The following is a 25,725-nucleotide window of genomic DNA, read 5'->3' as shown; positions in this document are numbered from 1 at the left end:
AAGTGCCAGTTAGGAATAAGATATCATCCTGTATTTTTACTAGCATAGGCTGAGGTTAGACTTGATGTTTACAGCCTAAGTGTCATGAACGCAGAGTATCCTCCTACTGTCAAGACAACGAAAGTAAAATTGACAACTTACATACTATATTGTTAATGTAGAGCCTTTGAGTCTTTTAGAAATGAACGAAGTTCGTGGGGGTCATTAAACCATACTCAAGACTTTATTCGGATATTCAGTCTTTCAAGTAAAATTAGACGTCCTAAAAGTATCCACATTCTGTGTCACTAAACACTTGAAGGAAAGGCAATGAAGAAAAGGTTGCTGCAATATGGAGGGATATTAGGTTCTGTAGGACCTTACTGACTGATATATTTGAGTTTAAGAGCTGAGCTGTTAAGAAATGCTCCCAAAGCACTGAAGTCTTTCTCAGAAGAAATAAATGAATGAAGCGGCAAGAAATGGATGGAAAATGTGTGAAAGATGCCAGTCCATGATGGGCATTTGAATTCATAAATGGAGGAAGATGAGTTGGCTTAATCCGAAGGAAATGACAGATTTGCCTCTGAAAGGAGGATTTATTATGGAACTCAGAGAAAATGAGAGTGGGAAGAGAAATCTGAAACCTGAGAGTAGGAAGAACTGAGTAGTGTCAGGATGAAATGTGTCTGCAATGAGTGCGGAAGTCCACACCAGGCCTCCGTCTCCTTCTCCTACCTTACCACAGATATGGACCGCCACAGGACAAGGGCCTATGCTGGCTTAAGGCAGGTTTAATCAAAGCCAGTCAGTCAACCCAATAAGGACAATTATGTCTTTGTCATAATGTATGAAGGCTAAAGAGGGCATTAGATCACATACTTGTAGAACTGGAGGCCCAGTGATGGTTCTCGTTGTCAGGACTCTGGGAAAGAGGATCTGAGAGGATCCCTGGCACGGCACAATGCTGGAACGAATAGACAAAAAATCATGATAGTCAAACCATTCAGGTATTTTGTATAACACAAAGCTAGCTAGAATCTGATATTCTCTACATTCCCCTTGAAACTTGGACTTCAGTTAGAATATGTTAAATACGAGCTACCATGGCCAAATGTAATTCATATTCAGGGCAAAGGAATAACAAAAAGGTTAACAACTGTGATAAACTTCCGTAGTTATGATTCGATCATTGTATAAGGATGTGGTTACCACTGCCTTCTTGCAACTCATTTATGCTGAGTTTAATTCTTTCCATTATAATTGAAAGTAATCAGATCTCTTAAAAATAGGAATGGAACGATAAGGACAGTGAATTTGATAGTGTTTCTGGGCACTGCTAGGTTAACAGAAACATATATTATTTACTCGCACATTTCCCAAAATGGGACTAGTTCTAGAAAACACAATAGCAACAATCGCTCCATATTCATTCTTTGACTGCTAAATTGATATCGAGGCCTTTTTGCAGAAAACATTGCTGTTTCATGAGCTGATGATGGAAACTCATCAACAATGCACCAAACGCTCCCTATACATACTGTGCCCTTCAAATTTATATAGTGTACATTCTCACTTCCTGAATATTAGAGCCCTTCATTTTTAATATCGTCTTCACTCCACCTGCCCCCGCTTTCATGCCTTCTTGTCACCAGCCTATCGTCTCCCATTCCTTTGATGAGACCAAACTATCTCAAGACGCAATGAGCCATCGCTTCAACGAGCTCAACTTTTTACCACTTCTGTGTATCTCCACACTTCTTGCCATTTCAGTTGCAAGCAGTTCACCTCATTAGTTGCAAACTTTTTCCTTCCATCCATAGTTAAAGCAGATTTGGACTGCAGGCTCTTCCTACATGCTCAGCCGGGCCTCCATTGACCCTCCAAGTCTCTTCCAAATCTTCTGCACATGCTCACCAACATTCCTGTGACTCACCTCCTCTCTCATCCCACAACCCTCCCAAGATAGATAGAAGTTTATTGACCACAACATATACAGTTATTAAAATTACAAGTTCTTGAATATGGTCCAACAAAAGCACATAAAAATTCTCATATAAATCTTTAGAATAAAAAAAAATAGAACACTTGCATCCATGTTATATGGTATTTTTAGCCTTTTAATTTTTACAATTAAAATTGTAAATGCAGCTAAATGAACGAAAACCTTACAACCATTTAAGGAGACCCTTAACTACAACAACTTTCCACCAAGCAGGTCCATAGCCACTTAGTGATATATGATACTTTCTTGAGAGAGGATAGGTTTTTAGTGGGTCGCTCCTGGAGAATGGTATCTGGTATCAGGTCTTTGCATTTTACATATGCAGAGTTAATTTCCTCGTTGGAGAAGGCTGCACTGACAGATTGTATAGTACACTCGACAGCGGAACGGTTCGATTGGTATTGGATAAAGTAAAGACAGTTGTTTGCAAGTACAGAACTTGTGTGTGGGGCACAGGTATCATTAGGTGCCAGGGTCACTGGCACGACAGTTGGACATTTTTGTGGTAAAAGGGGGTCCAAGCACTAACACATACACAGCACTCTATTCCCATTTCCCAGGGCCAATAGGCTTTGAGAAGTTGAAACTTGAAAAATTCCGAAGGCACTGATTAGGGCAGAACGGAGATTAGTATATCCTCTCTCAAGAAAGTATCATATATCACTAAGTGGCTAAGGACCTGCTTGGTGGAAAGTTGTTGTAGTTAAGGGTCTCCTTAAATGGTTATAAGGTTTTCGTTCATTTAGCTGCAGTTACACAACACTAACTGGTTTACACGCCGGGTATTATGTAGAGACACTATTTATACATTGCCTTCTATGAGAGGTATAATCACCAACAGTGAAAAACCCCTTCTTTTTTGGCAAAAAACGCGAGAGAGACCTTCAACACATCCGCCCCTGACACACACACGTGTTTAATATTCAATTTACTCTTAAAAGCTTGAAAACTTATAAATTAGATGAAAAATTAAACAAACACTTTTGCAGGGTTTCTCAGTGTTTGCAAATGTTCGCATGTCTGAAAAACTTGTGTATGACAATTAATTAAGTTCCAATGAAAAGTTCATGTGTCCGTGAATTCGTGCAACTCGAATCGCGCAAGTTTGGGGTATTACCCTACCTGGAAGACGAACATGCCATCAAGAAGATCATCGCAGACAACATCTTCATTACTGACATCGACACACGGCTTGACTTCATTATTTACTATCAAAACAGCCAAACTAGAAACCTAATTATGAAAAACAATCCAGCCCCACTAGTAAGAGATCCTCTTAAACAGATGAATGTGGTATACTGAGTCAATGCCCAGTTCGTGGATGTCCTGGTGCCTATATTGGTATAACCACCCTGAAACTGACGAGCAGAATCTCCTGTCCTGCCCAAGAAGGTGCCGTAAAAGCCATATGAGAGATGCCCACAATGCTAGCATTACAAGGAATGAAATAGTGGGGAATACAGAAATAATCGGAAAAGCTGCCGACCTAAGGCACCTACAGCTGCTGGAGGCTCTCTTAATACAGAAGGAGAAGTCCTTATTAAATACCACCCAAGGGGTATTCTTGCTGTCTACCAGCATTAGGCAGCTTGTTGCTTCTGTACCTGACAGATCGACACCAGACACCACAAGAAACGATAATCTTGAACGTTAAACTTACAATAATGTCGGAGATTCTACGAGCCGCCCCAGTGCCCAATCAGAATATTCGCTGTGAAATACCAGAAAATGACATCACACACCAGCCCTGCCGCTCAGCAAGGCTGCGGCAGAGAAACCATCAGCGATAAATTTTTGTCTTGTGAGAAAATCTCGCCAGCCAATAAGTAGCGCAAATGTTTTCTCCTCAGCCAGTCAGCGGGCAGCTGAATTTGACCCCGTGCTGACCTTCTCGTATATAAATAGCAAGACTCACATCGAAGGTCATCATTTACTGCTTGGTTTTCCTAGCAGTAACACCTCCTCTCTCTCCCAGAGTGAGAATTTCCTGCCAAACATGAATGGCAGAGAGCTATAGCGCCCACCCAATCGGTGGCAGCTGAGCATCAGCAAAAGTCTTTGCTTTTAGCAAAGCAGCACATCACCTCCTGTACACCAGGGAGAGAATCCATCTCCCAAAAAATATAAGCATTCATCTTTTTTCCATAATCACTTCTCTTTTCAGGACCTTCTTGTCTCCCCACAAATAGGTGGCGACATCCATGCAGCCATGGAATCTCTGAGCCAGCCCACACCCAGAGCAACAGCCACGTCTCCAGCCAAGATGGCAGCTGAGAATCATAAGAGAACGATACCTTCCTCTTTTTCCAATCTACCTGATCCAGCTCAACCACGCCTCAACTCTGCCACCTCTGACAAAGAAGGAAACACACCTGCCACCTCTGGAGAGCGAGAAGACACCTTGGCCATGGACACAAACAATGGTTGTACCCTTGTCACAAAAGAGAAGAACAAACAAGGAGGACGCCCAGCAGACACTGTCTACCCTGAGACCAAATACATTATCACCCCACCCACAGGTAGTAGCTCCTGTGCCCTCATTAAGGATTTGGGAAGCCAAAACCCAGGCAAGTATTTAAGGTAAGGTCTACCGTACGAGGAGAACTTTTAGCACTGCCAAAGAATGAAGAGACGGATAAATGGATGAGACAAAATGTTCAGTATTTCCAGTTGTTAAACCCCAAAGAAAAACATATTAAATGTATTTTACGCCACTTCCCCCACTCCTTTGACATTAATGCTATTTTGGACCATCTGCAGGTTGCCAAAGCAGAGAGGTGTACCACAAAGGGTCCAAACCTGCAACCAACAAAGAAAGTACTCATACTCTGGAAAGGAAAAACAACCAGAGAGGATCAACCTGGGAGTATGGGGCACCTTCCCAGTCATCGACTTCATGCCAGAGCCTCTTGAGATGCTACAATTGCCAGAGATATGGACACCACAGCAGTGCATGCACTGCCCAGGCAGTGTGGGACGTATGCATCACACTCCAACCTGCGCGGAGAAGTTCAAATCCAGAGAAGCCACCCATGCCAGATGTCCAGTGTGCAAGGGTAACCACCACACCTGGAACAGGAAATGCCCCCGTAAGGCTACAGAAAATAGACTGGCTAAAGGGCATCACACCCAGAAGCCTCCCCAACAGAGAGCAGCCCACCAGACCCTGCCAGACAGCCCCAGCTAATACCCACCCACAGAGGCCATAGTCCTACACAGCAGCAGTTAGTGGGCCTCGAACGCCCCCAAGGTTGCACAGTCAGCCCAACCATGCAAGCAGCCTCAGAGAATGGAGAACCCAGCACACACCAGATCGCACCATGACCAACCCCACATGCTCAGGAAACCGTCCACCAGCCCGAGAAGAAGAATCACCTTCCCCAATCCTCCCACTCCACCTCCTAAATCCACCACCTACGTACTAACCTCTCTAAATCCCGCATCCGGAACCACCGACCTCGGCTTCCCAAAGCCATACAACCCTGTTTCCCCTCCTCCCCCCTTACCCCACAGGTACGACATCTGCCCAAAGCTGAGGGACATCTGCCCAAAACTGAGGGGCAACAGGTTCATTGCACACGCCCAGGAGTCCTTCACTTTCTTCATCGATGTGTCACATGAATTCACCAAACTATGCGGCATCCAGTTTCATGACCACATCGCCATGGAAGTAGTTGGCAGCTCTCTCGACACAGCGACAGGACTTTTTTCAAATCCATGCCAGTGCAAGTAGGAAAACCCTGCCGTAAACACAGCCGGTGTCAGCTCCATCCCCAGTGCCAGTGTCAGCTTATCCCCAGTGCCAGTACCAGTGCTATCTCCAGTGTCAGTGCTCAGAGCACACCCAGTGCCAGTGTGAGTGAAATAAGAAACAGTGAAAATCCAAGGGAAGTAAATGAGTGCAGTGATACACACACCATAAAAATTCTATGGTGGAATATTCTCAGTGCGAACCATAAATACGCATTCCTACAAGCACACACACAAATACGAAACTATGACATCATACTGTCGCAGGAAACACTAGTAAGGGAAAGTGCCAAATTCTCATTTAGTGGATACAGGGTCTACAGAACACCACACACTGACACGGAGAGGGGTTTAAACACAATTCCGTCCAAAAAAATAAATAACATACCATGTGGGGAAGACACAGAAACTCTCAGTGTAAAAATCACACTTGCCAACACATTACTTACAATACACAACATATACAGATCTCCAAATGACTCTTTTGAGGAGGAAGAACTTTTTTGCACAGCAACACAAGAAAACACCTTAATTACTTGGGACTTTAATGCACATCACCCTTTTCTGGACTCACAACAATCCAGTCCAACAGGTCGACACTTACACCAGTCAACATATGAATTCCCAGAAGTGTGCCTGCTAAATAGTGGAGTGCCAACTCATCTAAGAGGAGGAAGGCTGGACCTATCCTTCGTAAACTCAGCCTTAAAGGAGCAAGCAACATGGAGGTTGCATGAAACCCTCACAAGTGACCATATAGCCATTGATATTGGCCTACAACTCAAAAAAGTGCCTCCCATACCGCATCCCCCAGAGAGATGGAAGCCCAAGTTTGCCAGTGGCTGTTTTTGAAACCACCATGACGAGATGAGCCATAGACTACCTGGAAAACCCATCAAGTAACATAGAGCTCTTCTATGAGGAGTTCATTGGCAGACTTAGAGAGGTAGCAAATGCCTCCTTGCCAAAGCTCAAACAAGCCAGGACCAACTACAAAGATGCTTGGTACTATTGTGAAAGAGTCGGAGAACTGAAAGCCAGAGTCAACAGAGTCAGAAGACTTTTTTGGCAAAATCCATCTGATGATATGCACAGCCTCCTCAGAGAGGTAATAGTCCATGCCACATCAGAGACAAAGGGGATTAAACAGCGGGCATGGTATAGACAAATGCTAGTGACCCAAATCTGGAAATTCCAAGCAAAAATTCCCAGAAAGGGCATGACAGTGCAAAGCATCCATTCCAACCAACAAGAAGAAGCCAACAGCATAGCCAGGAACTTTGCAGAGAGAACAAAATCACACAACCTTCCTTGAATGACATGGGGAAAAATAAGTGAGCTTACCCCTTCAAGGTGGAGAGAAATCAACACTGTCTGCAACATTCTGGATGACACAGACACCTTCCACTATTGAGGAACTACACAGGGCACCCAGCAAGGGGAAGAAGGACATAGCCCCTGGTGCAGATGCAATCACCTACAGCATGCTGTCGCACATAGGCGACCCTGCCAAGCAGGCCTATCTCTTCCTGATAAACAGAACATATACAGAACACACCAGTCCAAAAAAATGGGGGCAACAGGACACACAACCAATCCCAAAGCCTAAGGAACCAGGCTCATACAGACCGATATCTCTTATCAGCTGCATAGAGAAAGTAGCTAAAGGAATGGTCCTAAACAGACTCACATGGAAGGCAGGGCCCTTACACCCTAGGCTATATGCCTGTAGGGAAGGGGTTGGCACCCATGAGTGCCTCACGGATGTACTATGTGCCATAAGTGACAGATGCTCCATAGTGGTCTTTCTAGACCCAGAAAAGGCATATGAGTTGGCAAATGAAGCACCCATCCTCTCCTCCCTAGTCAGGAAGAGGATCAAAGGCAACCTACTTGCATTGACAAAAGGCTATATGCAAGGCAGAGAAGCCAGGGTAGTGTTCCAAGGCAGAACGTCAGAATACTACCCTCTTGAAAATGGCATTCCCCACTGCCAGGGAGGCATACTAACCCCCGTCCTGTTCTATGTCCTAATGGAGAATCTAGCCTGCCAAGAATTACCACCACGGGGAGAAGAGGTCTTTATATATGCTGATAATGTTTGCATCGTCTGCACAAGCCCTTGAAGACCACTCCATAAGACACGAGAAGCCTTACAACAAATAGAGGATAAATGCACACAACTGGGACTCAAGATCAACATAAAAAAGACAAAAGCCATGGCAATACAGCATGGTCAGATTCCACCCAGTCTTCTGCTGAGGGGAGACACCATAGACTGGGTGGACAGCTCCTCCAGGCCAAAACAAGAATCAGACAATGCTCTTAAGAGGATAACAACTCTGCAAGAAGGAGCCACATACCATCTGCTCAGAAAGTTCTACTTGCAAACCGTCAGAATGCAAGTAGAATATGCAGCACCAGTCCTGACAAGTCTCAGGAAGGATCAGCAGCAGAGGCTGGATGTCAGTTTCGGTCGTTTCTTTGTTGGAATGATCTTGTTAATGTAGTTTCCATGTTTCTCCTGCCCTTTGGTGTTTTCGTCAGGATGGCGAGTTTACATCTGTCACCGTGTGAGCATCAGTGGCAGTCAGGTTTTGGGTGGCAGACGGATCAGTTCCTTGGTGACACTCAGCCAAGAAGGTAGCAGCAGAGTGCTTTGATAGAGCAGCCCAAAATCACTTTTTTGGGTGACAGCTGTGATGGATCTGTGATTTTCAATGGGAGGATGAGGGCCTCTACGTCTGTGTGTTCTGACTTCTGCAGTAGCAGTGAGAGGATATTTCGATGGTAAAAGACTCTCGACGAGTCGGCGAATTCATTTGTGCTGAGGATGTGTTCCTGTTTTGACAACTAATTGCTGTTTTCAATGGTTCAACCGATTACGTCTGGTTATGTTTATCCTGGTTGGCGGTAATAGACTGCCTCAACAATTCTTCGGAATTCGTCAGTGTTTTTGTCATATGCTGCTTTGGTGATGTGTCACTATTGTTATGCTGCCTATTTTTGAGTTTCTTATTGATTTAATTGAGCATGTTATTATGATTGTTTATTTCATTATTATTTGATGGTGTAGAGCAAGTGTATGGCTCTGGGAATTTGCTGTTTGCATTTATATTTTGAATTTGATGTTCATTGATTTTTGACAGCTGCTGTTAAGCATTTATTTTTATTTATAAATGTTTTTTCTGTCTGTTGACTATGCTAATTATTTAATGATTAATTTATTTGGGTTTAAATGTGGTTATTTATGTTAATGATCATCTAGTGTCTTTTCACCACCTAAAACCTGTACTCAATTGTAAGTATGTACATTTATATATAATAAATTAGATTTAAGGTATTTATGGCATTTGTTTTGCACCCTCCTCTATGGTTTGTCCTGGTCCCTCTGGCCATTCCAGTCCCATCTCTAATTATGAGTAATGGAACCTGTAGAACCAAAAGTGGTTCATTACACTGAAGGTCATCCAGAACAATGCCATGAGATTAATGCTGGGAGGCCCAATGTGGACCAGAATATGCCTCCTGATGACAGACAGACAGCTACAATCTCTCACCCACCGAATATGCCAAAGAAATGCTGCCACACTGTACAAAACTATCAGAAGCGACAGAGATGGACAGCTGAAGGATAAATTGCGTGCATGTATAAACCTGCATGAGGAGCTAAATCCTCCCAAAACACATGCTGGCAGCATACTCCAAACCCTGAGACAACTAGATTTGCAGGACGCAGTGAAAGACATGACAAAGGATGTCCCACCTGAGGGATACCAAGGACCAGCTCCCTGGGTCGAAGACCCATTCCGGTATAATTTTACAGTACTACCGGCAAGCAAAGCACTGTGCACAGCATCACAAATGAGGACTGCAGCAGAAGCAGCAATCAGGAGCACAGCTGCAGCTGAAAACACATATCACATGAATGGATCAGTTGATCCAAAAGCACTGGCAACGGCAGCAGCAGTGGTCTCCCAAGATTTCAAAGGAAGCTGGAGGCTGTCCAACAATGCTTCCATACTATAAGCCAAACTAATGGCAATTTTCAAAGCCTTAGAAGATTCCATCCGGAAAGAAGGGTACACAACAGTACACACCAACTCCAAAGGAGCAATCCTTGCACTCAGAGCGACAAAGCCCAAAGAAAATGTGACACTGATATCACCAGTGAAATCAGTGGCCAAGTCGCATCAAGCTGCTGGCAGGAGGGTCGTCCTCAATTGGATACCTAGTCATGTGGTGGTCCAGGGAAATGAAGAGGTCGACACCCTAGCCAAAAACGCTCTCAGCTGCAGTACAGTGAATATAAAGATGCAACCATCAATCACGCAACTAAAAGAAATGGCAAAAAAGATATGCCAGACTTCAAGAAGTAAGTGAAGTGTGACAGCACTATCTGCAAAACTCAAGAACGGCCAAGTGGTACGTGGAAGTCACAAATTTCAAGCCTCATGACATCACAATGCAAACCACCAGAAAACTCTGTCATCACGCACAGGCTAAGGCTAGGATACCTGTGCAGCTGGCAACTGATTGGGAAAGAAGACAGGCCATGCCAGTACTGTGACCGAGCGGTAAACCAGCCCCTCGCACACTACCTACTGGACTGTCCAGAGACGCAGGCTCTCAGGTCGAAGCTGACCGAAAATGAGCAGACACCGGCACAGATCACCAGACATATCTTAGGTAACATAAGGACACATGGCAATCTCCTGATGTCCTGTCCACCTCCCAGGTAAAAGAATACTCTCACAGGTAAAACAGTAAGTGGGACACCCATTTCTGCGTATGAGTTTTTCTTTATTTTATATATATATATATTTTTACATATGTATATGCAGGTGTGTATATATATGTGCATATGCATGTGGATGTATATGCACATATGGGTACATATAGTTTTACTCTGTATAAGTATACGTATGCGTGCATGTACGTGTATGTATTTGTATATATATATTGTATGTATATATACGTATATGAGTATATGTAAATGTTTTTTTTTTTTGCTACCTTTCCCTCAAACACAATCTCTCTTCCTTTTCCTTCTGAGCCCTCTCCCACTAGGCTGGGACTCACTGCTATAAAACTTTCTCTCCTACTGATGGGTACCGTAAGGTTCAAATGGGTTGCAAACCTGCCCGTCACCCTCTTTCATTTTCACCAACTAACAGCCAAAAGCACTGCTCTGTACTTTCACAGATCGATCCAGTTACGGGCTGCTCCAGGAGCAAGAGCCCGTGCCAGCACAAGGCTGGCTTAATCTTAAACAACAACCAACAAAATCGAAAGTCAGTCTACTCCCGTCTTTTGGCGTGACCGTGCTCAGTGGAGCCTGAGCGAATCGTGGCCTCGATTGGCACCGAAGACGACTTTCACCTGAAGGACAACTCTACGGAAGATGAACTCCCGATTTCAGTATCCCGTTACTATTATGGTTACTGTTATACTGTGTTCATCGGAAATAAACTAACCTCCATTCCTCTCCAAGTATGACTAATATCGGCGTGTTACTGGCAGAATGCAGTAACCAAGAAAAATCAATTATTAGAAAAATGGCGAAAACTCTATACAAACTGAATGCTCCTGATGAAGCTATCACCTTTAACACCAATAATAATAATAATAATAATAATAATAATAATAATAATAATAAGAAGAAGAAGAAGAAGAAGAAGAAGAAGAAGAAGAAGAAGAAGAAGAAGCCACTTAAGATACAGGCACTCTTGTCATAAAGTTACTTCGAGACAGTTTGACACAAATAATTTTCAGTTATAGATACCCAGTCATTAAAAATTGAAGCAAATAATAAGGATAATAATACTCCCTGTTTCTTTACATAACAAAGACCAAAATTTATTCGAGCATAGCGTACAGCTTCTGATAACCTCTATGACACTTTCAGGGACTACTTTGACGACTCTCCAATTAAACGGTCGTTCCAACAAGACTTCAGCGCTAAACGGTGAGCGTTACAAGCACTGTTAAAAAGGGAGCGTAGTACTACAGTAGCTGCTAATTCAATAGTTCTCCCCCAAAGACACGCACTAATGACATACATAAATGATGATAGTTTAACATCTCAAGATGTTTAGGGACTGCCTCGGCGATTCGCCACTAGATCAGTTCAACGGCTGTTCAGGGACTTATCATGAACAACTGAAGACAATACCTAAATCCAATTGCTTAGTGGTATGCTACTTCACTTGTTTCAAGACACTGGGATGTTTCTTCACCGAAAGAATCCTCTTGATTACTCCCAGAATATGAACAGACAAAGTTTCATGATAGGTTCACCACTTGTGCTTTGACTGACTCACTGTCGTCAACTTCCCACGCCTACACAACCGTGTACTGGTAATGGTACTTCGACTTTCACTGTGTCAGATCCTCTCATCGTGGAAGGGGCCATAGGATGTGCTGGAAGGAGCGCTTGACCCTCAGACCAAACAGGGACTCACTAGGACTTTTCCGTGACCTTTGTATGAGTCATCTTCTTGGGTTTTTGCCAGCACTCCCGGATTCTGATGGGAAGCTTCTTTCCTCTGACTTCCAAGCCGCTACTGTTGGATTCATCAGGTGCGCATTCGGGATGTTCAATTGTTGGTGACGCCAGCAGGACATATATATATGTATATCACACGAGTCTGATGGACCGCACTAAAAATAATGGTTCCTAAGAGTTCAGCAAACGGAATTTACAGTGTTCTACTCAACGTTGTGATGTTACCATTTCCAGCAGTGAGTACTTTCACGGATTAAAATGGCCTCACATTTTTCTCAGTGTATTATATATATATATATATATATATATATATATATATATATATATATATATATATATATATATATATATATATATATATATATATATATATATATATATATATATATATATATATATATATATATATATATATATATATATATATATATATATATATATATATATATATATATATATATATATATATATATATATATATATATATATATATATATATACAGGGAGCAGGGTAGGAACAAACATGGCGACGTACTATAATTTATTTCGACGCGTTTCGCATTCAGCTGATTGCATCATCAGGGTTCTGCACAATAAATAACGACCAATAAAAAGTATATGAATTTGCTAATTATCTAAAAAAAAAAATCGTTTGTACACTAATTAAAATGAAACTAAAACTTTACACAAACGTAAAAGTACACTCAAAACTGACAAAGTTACACAGAAAATTAAAAGCACATATGTTGATTAAAAGTTCAGTTAAAAAGACAAAGATACAAAAATATCACAAAGTCAAGAAATATTTGAGGAGCGCCGGGGTTGGACCTACCATGGCAAGAGATAAACGAAAACTAAAAGAACGTAAACAAAAACAACAGGTCAAGAAAGGCAGTACAAGGGCGTGGAGGTGGACTGCTGGGTTAATGAAAAGACTTTCGAGGATCGGTAATTCGTTTGGGCTGGAGTTTTGACCCACAATAATGAAATGGTCATATTTAATGGGGACTTTACATTTCATGCTATGTTCACGTATACCGGACTGTTCAGGATTTGATTGTGAACATCCACGAAGGAAACTAACTCCCTTGTGGCAGTCTATGCGAACCCTCATATGTCATCCTCTGAGAAGAACCCACGTAAGTTCCCAGACAACATCTGGGACAAGAATATTTGTACACTACACCAGAGGACATGAGGGGGCATAAACGATCTTTAAATCGGAACAAGGAGCCAGTTGTGAGTGGATTAATAGGGATAAGTTTAACATTTAATGCGCCAAAGTATTTTTGTACGGTGTCAGTAAATTCAGCCCTAAAGGAATCATCGCGCAAATATGGGAATCGGGTATAAAAGGGAAGCTTAGGAACATTTATTTTATTTGCGCTAGTGCAAAACTCTTTATTAAGAACCTTGTTTGTTGACGAGCTTGGTAGGGAAGAAGTTATCAGTAAAATATGTTAAAAGAAGGGTAATTTCCTTATGAGAAACAGACCAGTTAGATGTAAGGGAGACAGCTCTATATACAAGAGTAAAAATGGAGTTAAATTTAAAATTTCGATAACAAAAGCTATGAAAATTAGTTCCCAAACCCGTAAATGTCTTTTTTCTAAAAATAGCAGTATTAAACTGATTGTTATCGCGAAAGACCTACATCTCAAAATAAAAGACGGTCGTTCACTTCCTTTCCAAGGGTAAACTTAATATTTAGGTGATACGAATTAACAAATTCTAAGAATAAATCACAGTCAAAATTACGCTTGAAAAGGGTGAAGGTATCGTCAACGCATCTTTTATGAAACAATGGGCGGAAGGACAGAGGGCACTCATTTAAAAAGCGCTCTTCCAGCGAACATATATATATATATATATATATATATATATATATATATATATATATATATATATATATATATATATATATATATATATATATATATATATATATTTTTATATATATATATATATATATATATATATATATATATATATATATATATATATATATATATATATATATATATATATATACTGTATATATATATATATATATATATATATATATATATATATATATATATATATATATATATATATATAGTATATATATATATATATATATATATATATATACTGTATATATAGTATATATATATATACTATATATATATATATATATATATATATATATATATATATATATATATATATATATATATATATATATATATATATATATATATATATATATATATATATATATATATATATATATATTGAGAAGAAGTGAGGCCATTTTAATCCGTGAAAGTGCTCATTACTGGCAATGGATTGTAAGAACGTTGAGTAGAACACGGTAAAATTCCCTGTTCACTGAACTCTTGGGTACCATTCTTTCTCAGGCAGTCCGTCAGACTCGTGTAAACAAAACTGGATAAAAACGACCTGAAAGTCAGCTTTCGGTAACCCAACCGAACAGAATGGAATAACAAAAATACTGAAGTGATGCCAGGCGTTAAAAGGATTTTGTAAACAGAGGCAACCCGGGGTGATAGCAATGTGTTGATTCTGCGCCTTTTTTCCAACGATTTTTCGACAGCCAAATTCCATCATTTCAACCACTTTCAGGGGAAAATTGTAAAGTAAAAATAAATAAAACTTGATTCCAAACTTAGTCAAGTAAACGTGATTGGTTGAAAATACCGCAAAAACAGTAAAAGTAAAAAAAAAGTAAAATTATTCAGAATTTAGACAAGCAAATAATCGGCAACGCATGAGAAATTTGTTTTACTTCCCGAATCCGTTCGTAACCGACTCTTGCAAGGGTGGTGGTGACACCACCGATTGATCTCCACAAAAAAGCGGTCGTCTCACCCTAAATATAAAACCTCCATCTTCCAGGAGTGTATATGACTTCCGGGTATTTAAATTAGCCTGCAGAGCGCCTCAGGGAACGTTTAAAAACTAATGAATACCTCGCTTGTTGACCTTCTGCAAAGCATTAGGAAATACTTGTTTGCATCTGGTACCACGCCCTCTCACAAAGCACGAATCATATATAACAAACAAAGCACGTATATCATATACAAAGCACGTATCAATCATATTTACAAGTAAAATTTTGGGACGAATTGGTCGGATATTTCTTCGACATCAGTTAAATCTGTGCATCTTCCACGCCATCAGCGGGAAGTTTCTTATTTTCGGACAGAAAATAAGAAACTGACTCGATCATTGGACTGTCCAAGATAAGCAGACATCCTACAGTCAAAGGGTTCGGAAATGCAGAATGAAGGGCTTTCTGGAAGAAGAGGAAAAAAAAATAAAACTTAAAAATCACCCGTGGTCTCAAGTAAAGGTGGATTTTATTATTCTCAATTATGCCAGCCTTGCGTCAGCATGGGCTTGCTCTTGGGGGGGTTTCTGTAACATAGGTAGATTCAGTGGAAGACTGTAATAGGTCATCGATAAGGTAGAAGCAAGGTCCATGGGCTTGAGGAAGGTCTTTCAAATATACTCTTGACTCTTGAGCATGTTTAAAGGAGTCATCGAATCCTTGGTATGGTAATGCGGTCAAAAGGGGGAAGACAAGACGAGTGTTAAGCAGAACCACTGATTTTTGAGCATGTAGAATTCAGGGATTCTCAACCTTTTTAATCTTATGTACCCCTTGAAGTCTTTCGGTATTGGTCACGTACCCCTCAGCCACAATGTAGCATCAGGAAGGGTAAAAAGAAATGCATGGTTTTTTTTTAAATTAGTTTATTAAGTTTAAATCGTGTTATATATGTGGAGCAGACAAAATTTTCAATTAATGAGAGTATGTCACTATAAAGTAGTGTTGATAGGAACTAGTACTGCACAGGGAAACACTATGTGACTGGCTGCTAGCATGCAATACATTTGCTAAAACGGAATTATATCAGACAGTTTTCGATCATTGTGGCACTGAACCAGTGCTGCGTGCAGCTAGTTGCAACTTGTAACTAGTAACAGTGATAGGTAAGCACTGTGTGTGTGAATAGCACATAAAAATAATAAAACAGAACTAAATCAGACATTTTTCCAATAACTGTGACTGTGTAGCGGTGCTATTTACAGCTTATAACTAGTTACTCATGGGGAAATTACTGTGCGCGTGACTAGCGTCACTAGCACGAAAAAAATAACAAAAGAGTATTAAGTAGCCATTGTGTTCCACCGACTGCGAACTAATGCCGATTGTTAAGCTCTTACTCATAGGGAAGTCAGTGTGTGTGTGACTGCATTAATATACAAGTATAAACTAATTCAGTGAGATGGTTGGGCCTGTTTCTTTGCTACCAACAAATCACTCCTCGGCACAAGTTGAATGAGATTTCTTATGGCGTGCGTGAACGTCAGTTGTGGCGAATGAAAGATGAGGTAAAATATGAAACTAGAGGATTCTCAGTATTTGCAAAGTAAGATATTATTTTAGAAATGTTAAATGGATGGATGTTCGTGCCATTGCAGAACCTGCCCGGAGATGATTCTACGACATGCATATTTAGTTACTGCAACATGTCAAAACAAAATCAGTGATGCCACAAGTAGTAACCAAACAAACAGGCGTAGATATCGCTAAAAACACATTAATGGCATTTCTGGATTGGCATTTAACCCGATATTTGAAAGTTTTTCAATGCCTTTGTTTTCTTCAAACATATTTGCTTATTCCTATTTCAGTTTTTTTTATTTACTGTTGACATTTCTTATCTTTATACGTTATCATGTTTTTTATGAACCTCTCTCTCTATCTCTCTCTCTCACACACACACACATCAGTGCATCAGAGGAGGATCATGGGGTGAAGGGGCTGGAAGAAACCGGTATTTCTAGCAGTGATTCACGAAGCAAAGGTCATAGAAAGGAATGATATAATTGGGATGCTCTTGAAAGGAACGCGGAAAAAATGAACGGCATAAATATATACTGTATACGTACCTCAAGTCGCGTAAATTGGTATATATACGTGCTTAGCTGCGCAGGTAAAATATACGCTCAACGTTTACACGTACACAGGCCAATACGCATTTAAAAATTAAAAGGTTCAGGAGGTCACTTTCGGCGCGCGTTTCCCGGCCGAAATATGAATTCGCACTGCAGACACACTGCCTCTTCTTCTTTTTCTTTTTCGAGTGTCGTCATCTCATCGACGACATTCTTTTTGTTTGTGGGAGACTGCCAGGGAAACAGGCGCTACTGGACGTTACCTTTTATTTTGATTATTTTTTTAATAATGGTAATTATATTACCTCCCAACTCAGTAGTAATGGTAACTGTTTACTCTGGCGCCCATTTCCATATTTTTCTCAGAGAACTGGACGGAAAGACGTTGCCACAGAATTCGTCGGACAAAAAGTCGCTGGATGAAAAGACGCTGTTAATATCATACTGTAGTTCACTATCTTGTATCCTGAATTATGATGGCTTTTTACAAGACTATCATATATATATATATATATATATATATATATATATATATATATATATATATATATATATATATATATATATATATATATATATATATATATACACATATGTACTGTATGTATGCACAAATACAAACAACACCCTCTTACTTTCCGGGCCTGATTTCTTATCAGTGCTCTCTCTCTCTCTCTCTCTTACGTATGGGACTGGGTAGGTGTGGAAAAAGTAAGGACAGAAGCAAAAGAACAAAACAAAAACTTACTTGGTCGTCTTGCCAGTGCCCATCGGGGCTGTTTGGGAAGAAGAAATCCCTCTGCTGATCGGGCGGACTGAATGGCTCGATGTACACGCAGAGCAGAGCACTTAGACTCTCGTGTCCAAGGAACCTGCTGGTCTCGCAGTCTTGGCCACGCCCATTTACCATTTTGGTTTCCGTCCCCAATCCTTGCTCTTCTGGCGTTCGAGTGAAACGAGTCGCGAAAAGAAAAAGGGACCAGTTTGCTAGCAAGACTGAGAAGGCTGCCTCATCAAGACGCGATGTTTCCCGAAAGGTGGCTACTGCTGATTAAGAGGGACGTGGCGCTGAACCCTTCGTTTTAATATCCACAGGAACGTGGCGCAAGAAACGCGAACGTTCCTTGAGGAAATTCCAACCACTCCCACTGCACTACGCGGTTTTCACTGAAGTCAGTGTCTCTCTGCATTGCTCACGAAGAGGTTTCTTTCTAGTCAGAAATAAATTGGAAATTTGCTCTGATTTACAGGAATGAGTATTTTGTTTGGTTTACTTCTATTGACTGGGACAATATTTCCTTATTTAACCGTGAGAGATTATAGATAGAACTTAGGAGTCTGGTGTGAACGGCACCGAAGAACCAAAAAATCCCATGTTTTGGGTCTGTGTCTGTCTGTCTTACTGTCCGTCTAGTAGCAGGATTATATATGTGGAGACTAAAGAAAAACTTTGAACGGCAATTAATGGAAAGTCATTTCGGTCACTGTCTCAACTTGATTCAGTTTTTGTAATTGAGGTTAACCGCCGAATGGAATCGCTATGGAGGGGTCACCAGACGTAGGCTACTCTGTGACAAGCCTTAATTGGTCCGAAAGATAAAGCACAGAAAGATGGCGGAAGGGCTTGCTTTGTTGTAGGGGCTGAAAGCGGCACCGCTGCAGAAAATAGAACAAAATGAGTTAGACCTGGCGGAAATGGGGATGCTCAGAGGAGATGGTTGGTCACCTGATGGGAGGGGGAGATGATATGTTGTGAGACACTTCGTGGAAATTGAAGTGCGGGGGAGATGACGTAGAGGAAAGTCGCAGAGAAGATGGAGAGACTGCATTCCAGGAGACATGAGAAACGAAGGAATAGACGAAAAGACACAATAAAGAAATTTCTGGAAAAGGCTCTTTGAAAAGTGTCCCTAACTAGGCATTAGACGGTAAAATTTTATAAGTTGGCAATGTTCCCCATTGGAAAACGGAATGGTTTTTCTAGCATATTTTCATGAGTTTTGAACGAATTTGATGACGATTTTGCTCGGAAATCAATAGTTGTGGAGTTAGGGTACCGATACTCTAATCCCAGAACTGTGTATTTCCGACGAAAATCGTGTTTTTTTAATTGTACAGGGGGGGGGGGTTCAAATGTGTTTCGTCATGTTTAGTAATAGCCCCTGGGGGATCAAATGTGTTTTGCCGTGTTTAGTAGTTGGGTATTATTTTATAAGTTGCCAATACACGAAATAAAACTGTGACCTACATTTTTTATAAGAGCTCTTCATTCTCGTTATGTTGAACCCCATAAACACTAGCCGCAAATGATAAATATCTTAGATAATGAATTTTATTTAAAATAAACCTTAAATTTACGCCTCTAAACTACACTACTTCTTTCCCCTTTCCATCAGCCGTTAGCTCAAAATATCATGCACATTCGCTTAGAGCGGTTGAAAAGCATTAATTTGAACACCAGAAACACTACTCCGAAGTAAATATTGACATATAAAATTAATTTACCCCCATTTTCTTTCTGAAAATTTCTTCAGTAGTGACAGTCGACATCCGGGGCTCCCTTTCGGGAGTATGTACTTGTCTGTTGATGACGTAACCGCTGAAGCTCAACCTACGCATATGTGCTGTCCAATGAGTTCGATTGTTTCCATTCGGCAAGTCCGCCAACACATCCGAATTTCTCCAACGATTTTGAATTGCTTCCGGTGTCCGCCAGTAAAAGTAATCACATGACTTTTTCAGTCAATCATACTGCATTTTCCAAAAACACTTTATTTGATCTACACCTGCTTCTATTTGAATTTTAATATGAGCGTCATTTAGTACAATGGCTATTGTTCAAGTAACATGTGAAGGATGTCCACTTGATCCTTGGATATTTATAAAGAACTTTCAAAACGAGAATTTTTTGGAATATCCGAAAAGCCACGGAGTTCTCCCAACAGGCGTTGTTTGCCCTAATTGCGACGAATCCTGTAAATACCATAGTGACAGACATCAATTTCACTGCGGCCGATACCGGAAGATTTTGCCAGACTCAGATGCGGAACCTTCATATTCATCCGACAACAATTGAGGCAAGATTGCTTGCTAACACACACACATTACATAAATAATTTATGTGCGTTACAGGGGATTTGTGAAATGAGCAACTCGCTTATGAACATTTGATCCCCGAAGGCTAGTACTAAACACGGCGAAACACATTTAACCCCCAGGGGCTAGTACTAAACACGGCAAAACACACATTTGACCTCCCAGGGGCTAGTACTGGTATTATTTTATAAGTTGCTAATACACGCTACGAAATTGTAACCTACATTTTTGAAAAGAGCTCGTCATTCTCATTATTTTGAACCCCATAAACACTATGCGCAAATGATAAATAAAAAATTAATAAATTACGACTTACAGTATAAGGTAAGAATACCGTCCGGCCCCCCTCCATAGCTAATACGGCAAAATTATAACCAGTAAACACCCGTAGGTTAAGCCATATTGGTATTTTAAGGTTCTTTTAGTGCACTATCATTTCCTAGTCATTTTTGTATGAAAAACCCAAAATGGTTTTTCGTGCAAAAACGGCAGGCTGGAGTCTTATATTACTGGCAACTTACAAAAATTTTACCGGAAAGGTATTAGGTCTATTTATGTATGAGGAACCTGGCGGGAATCAGGCCGCGCAACTATAGTAAAGTTTTACCACCTTTCCTATAACGCCAGGTCCAGACCTAACCAGGTCTTACCCACCTAACCTAACTTAGGGCGACGTGCCCTGACCTGGCCGGGGTTGGGGGGGGGTGTGTGGGGGCATCCCAAAAAAGGCAGTTACTTGTCCCGGTCGGCGACTGGCGAGAACCAGGCCGCGCAACTATTGTAGTTTTACCCAACAGGCCTCACAACCTGATTTGCTTAAGCGTTCCTGTGTGGAATTCGGAAACACTTGGACTTCAAGTCGCGAACAGAATTATTATTATTATTATTATTATTATTATTATTATTATTATTATTATTATTATTCAGAAGATGAAACCTATTCATATAGAACAAGCCCACCAAAGGGGCCACTGACTTGAAATTCAACTTCCAAAGAATATGGTGCTCATTAGGAAGAAGTAAGAGAAGGTAAAGGGAAATTAAAAAGAAAAAAATAAATTAATAGATAGATAAAAATGTATCAGAATGCAAGGAGAATAGTGGTAGGGCAGTAATGCATTGCAACAGGAATTGATCTTTTGGATATTTTCACAAATTTTGTCAGCAATGACAGGGACTCGGCATATTCATCATTGAAATAACCTGCATGACTCTGTCATATGCTCGAATATCTTTTTTTTTTTTTTTAGTTTTCTGTAAAAGAAAACTATTGAGATGGCTTTGTCTGTCCATCCACACTTTTTCTATCCGTCCTCAGATCTCAAAAACCTACTGAGGCTAGAGGGCTGCAAATTGGTATGTTGATCATCCACCCTTCAATCATCAAACATACCAAATTGCAGCCCTCTAGCCTGAGTAGTTGTTATTTTATTTAAGGTTAAAGTTAGCCAGACGCATCGCCGAGTCCAATTTCGGAGACGTCGTCGACGGGCCTTCCCTTGACCACATCTGGGGAGCAACTGAGCGTTGCCCTGTCCGACACTGTCCGGTTGCCAGATGGGTCGTCTTAGTCACAGCTGGAATACTTGCCAGAGATGGCTAGAATTTAGCTAGATATTTTAACAAATGGCAAGTAAAATGGGTGACTTGTGAAGATAAACATGCAATGCATTTATACTGTTTGTTCAAAGGATACAATACATTAGTGCTAAAGATACATAAAATATATCAAGTCCATATGCCTAACGTGCACGAACCTTTCACATTCTTCATGGAAGATAATCGCTACGATTCTTGACAGGGATATTCACTAAGGGTAATTGTTCAATTAAAAGTTCCTCGTTGGTTGAGCGGCTTCCGTTCTCAGCTACCACTTTGTTGGCCGCGAGTTCGAATCTCCGACCGGCCAATGAAGAATAAGAGGAATTTATTTCTGGTGATAGAAATTCATTTCTCGCTATAATGTGGTTCGGATTCCACAATAAGCTGTAGGTCCCGTTGCTAGGTAACCAATTGGTTCTTAGCCACGTAAAATAAATCTAATCCTTCGGGCCAGTCCTCTCTAGGAGAGCTGTAAATCAGCTCAGTGGTCTGGTTAAACTAAGATATACTCAACTTTTTTTGTTCAATTAAAACTGTTGAATGCATCGTGTCAAGTGTAACTAAAATCACGTATAAGCAAATGTGGCTAAAATATCTATTCTGTACTACGAAAATCTAGGTAGAAAATGTAGCTAAAATATCTATTCTTTACTACGAAAAACTAGGTAGAAAATGTAGCTAAAATATCTATTCTTTACTACGAAAAACTAGGTAGAAAATGTAGCTAAAATATCTATTCTTTACTACGAAAAACTAGGTAGAAAATGTAGCTAAAATATCTATTCTTTACTACGAAAAACTAGGTAGAAAATGTAGCTAAAATATCTATTTTGTACTACGAAAAACTAGGTAGAAAATGTAGCTAAAATATCTATTCTTTACTACGAAAAACTAGGTAGAAAATGTAGCTAAAATATCTATTCTGTACTACGAAAAACTAGGGTAGAAAATGTAGCTAAAATATCTATTCTTTACTACGAAAAACTAGGTAGAAAATGTAGCTAAAATATCTATTCTTTACTACGAAAAACTAGGTAGAAAATGTAGCTAAAATATCTATTCTGTACTACGAAAACTAGGTAGAAAATGTAGCTAAAATATCTATTCTTTACTACGAAAAACTAGGTAGAAAATGTAGCTAAAATATCTATTCTGTACTACGAAAAACTAGGTAGAAAATGTAGCTAAAATATCTATTCTTTACTACGAAAAACTAGGTAGAAAATGTAGCTAAAATATCTATTTTGTACTACGAAAAACTAGGTAGAAAATGTAGCTAAAATATCTATTCTTTACTACGAAAACTAGGTAGAAAATGTAGCTAAAATATCTATTCTGTACTACGAAAAACTAGGTAGAAAATGTAGCTAAAATATCTATTCTTTACTACGAAAAACTAGGTAGAAAATGTAGCTAAAATATCTATTCTTTACTAAAAACTAGGTAGAAAATGTAGCTAAAATATCTATTCTGTACTACGAAAAACTAGGTAGAAAATGTAGCTAAAATATCTATTCTTTACTACGAAAAACTAGGTAGAAAATGTAGCTAAAATATCTATTCTGTACTACGAAAAACTAGGTAGAAAATGTAGCTAAAATATCTATTCTTTACTACGAAAAACTAGGTAGAAAATGTAGCTAAAATATCTATTCTTTACTACGAAAAACTAGGTAGAAAATGTAGCTAAAATATCTATTCTTTACTACGAAAAACTAGGTAGAAAATGTAGCTAAAATATCTATTCTGTACTACGAAAAACTAGGTAGAAAATGTAGCTAAAATATCTATTCTGTACTACGAAAAACTAGGTAGAAAATGTAGCTAAAATATCTATTATTTTGTACTACGAAAAACGAAAATCTATTCTGTACTACGAAAAACTAGGTAGAAAATGTAGCTAAAATATCTATTCTGTACTACGAAAAACTTAGAAAATGTAGCTAAAATATCTATTCTGTACTACGAAAAACTAGGTAGAAAATGTAGCTAAAATATCTATTCTTACTGAAAAACTAGGTAGAAAATGTAGCTAAAATATCTATTTTGTACTACGAAAAACTAGGTAGAAAATGTAGCTAAAATATCTATTCTGTACTACGAAAAACTAGGTAGAAAATGTAGCTAAAATATCTATTCTGTACTACGAAAAACTAGGTAGAAAATGTAGCTAAAATATCTATTCTGTACTACGAAAAACTAGGTAGAAAAAGCTAAAATATCTATTCTGTACTACGAAAAACTAGGTAGAAAATGTAGCTAAAATATCTATTTTGTAGGAAAAACTAAGTAGAAAATGTAGCTAAAATATCTATTCTGTACTACGAAAAACTAGGTAGAAAATGTAGCTAGAATATCTATTCTGTACTACAAAAAACTAGGTAGAAAATGTAGCTAAAATACATATTTTGGACTACGAAAAACTAGGTAGAAAATGTAGCTAAAATATCAATTCTGTACCATGAAAAAGTAAGTTTAAAATATGCTGACATTCCAAAGGTTGAGAAGTTGAGGGCCCATTATTCTGAATGTTCCTCCTTGATTTTTCTTGCTTAGGATAGTGAAGTAACGAGTTTACGGTGTCTGTACTCAGCTTATTTCTCAATTTGTTTTTCACTAAATTCATTTGGCTAAAGAATACCCTCTCGACTTCAGCATTTGAATGTGGCAAGCTAAAAATAGTTAGAGCAAACGTAGCGAGCTCCTGAAACGGAGAGGTATTAGAAGCATCTTTATGCCTGTAGACTCCAACCCAAAATTTGACAGTGTCTTTTGCTTCTTGTCATTTTATCAAAGTTATCTTAGACCACTGCATTTCAGTTTTTGTTATTTCATCTTCACAACCCTTAGAGTCACAGAGACAGAGAGCAGAGATATGCTTTTCAAAATTTTAAGTTTCGTGCAATCTACCTCTGTCGAATTTGCATTATAAGAGGAATCAAAAATTTTGACTCAGAAAGTTTCTTTTCGGCCCTATAACCAAGGTTGATTATGGGAGCCTTGTATTCTTCTAGATTACAAGTAAAGGGGTCAATGTTCTGAGAAAGAAGCACAACTCTTCGAACCAAAGCTTTAGTTAGAAGCACTAAACCCTTGAGTAGTTTTGTTGGACCACAATCATCAAATTCAAAAATCATGTTCACTCTTTGAACTTCACTTAAAACAGAATTTAAGAACAACATATAAACCAAACTGGCTTCATCGTAGTACATGTCTTGAAGTATCTCAGATTGCATAGCACTTTTCCGTCGACGGAACCACGTCAAAATGCGTCAGCGTTCCCAGACGCCACTGCTACCAGCCAGCCAAATTCTACCATAAAACAAGCCAAAATCCCGCCAATTGGAAATTTATGCCAGCCAAAAAAACCGCTATATATATATATATATATATAAAATATATATATATATATATATATATATATATATATATATATATATACATATATATATATATATGAATATTCTTTTTCATATATATTCCTGTACAGTGGGTAGAGCTAAAAACGCCTTTAATGCGTTCCTAGTTTTATCCACTGATCACAAATTCTTTTCATAGCTGAAGCAATAGATGGCCACCTCGTTTGACATGTTTGAATTATCTTGAGTGGCTCATGACCTTCATGGGTCTTTTTGACATCTTCATTCTTCTTTTAAAAGGTTCCTTTCAACGTCAACACTATCTACCCTAGAACCCAATTAACTGACGCCTTCAGTAGTAAGTAAGGAATTCTCCAGAGTTGTTTATTTCTTGTAATGGAACTACTCACCGCAGGGTGATAGTTCAGTTGTTTGTGCTCACTAAACATCAGTCA

General features: G+C 39.4%; 1 protein-coding gene across 1 annotated transcript in view; it reads right to left on the bottom strand.

The window, feature by feature from the left end:
• The window catches only part of LOC136829718 (uncharacterized), a 40,922-nt gene extending 22,660 nt beyond the window's left edge, over nucleotides 1-18,262 (bottom strand). The window contains exons 1-2 of the mRNA XM_067088518.1: nucleotides 17,962-18,262; nucleotides 862-946 (exon numbers count right to left, since the gene is read on the bottom strand). Of these exons, the coding sequence (XP_066944619.1) occupies nucleotides 862-946; nucleotides 17,962-18,123 (247 nt within the window). The 5' untranslated portion in view covers nucleotides 18,124-18,262. The remainder of the gene's footprint in view (nucleotides 1-861; nucleotides 947-17,961) is intronic.
• Between the last annotated feature and the right edge of the window lie 7,463 nt (nucleotides 18,263-25,725).

The sequence above is a fragment of the Macrobrachium rosenbergii genome, chromosome 45, assembly GCF_040412425.1.
Source record: "Macrobrachium rosenbergii isolate ZJJX-2024 chromosome 45, ASM4041242v1, whole genome shotgun sequence".
NCBI classification, from domain to species: Eukaryota; Metazoa; Arthropoda; class Malacostraca; order Decapoda; family Palaemonidae; genus Macrobrachium; species Macrobrachium rosenbergii.
Note: the sequence above shows the minus strand (reverse complement) of the source record. Positions and strands in the feature narration are given on the sequence as shown.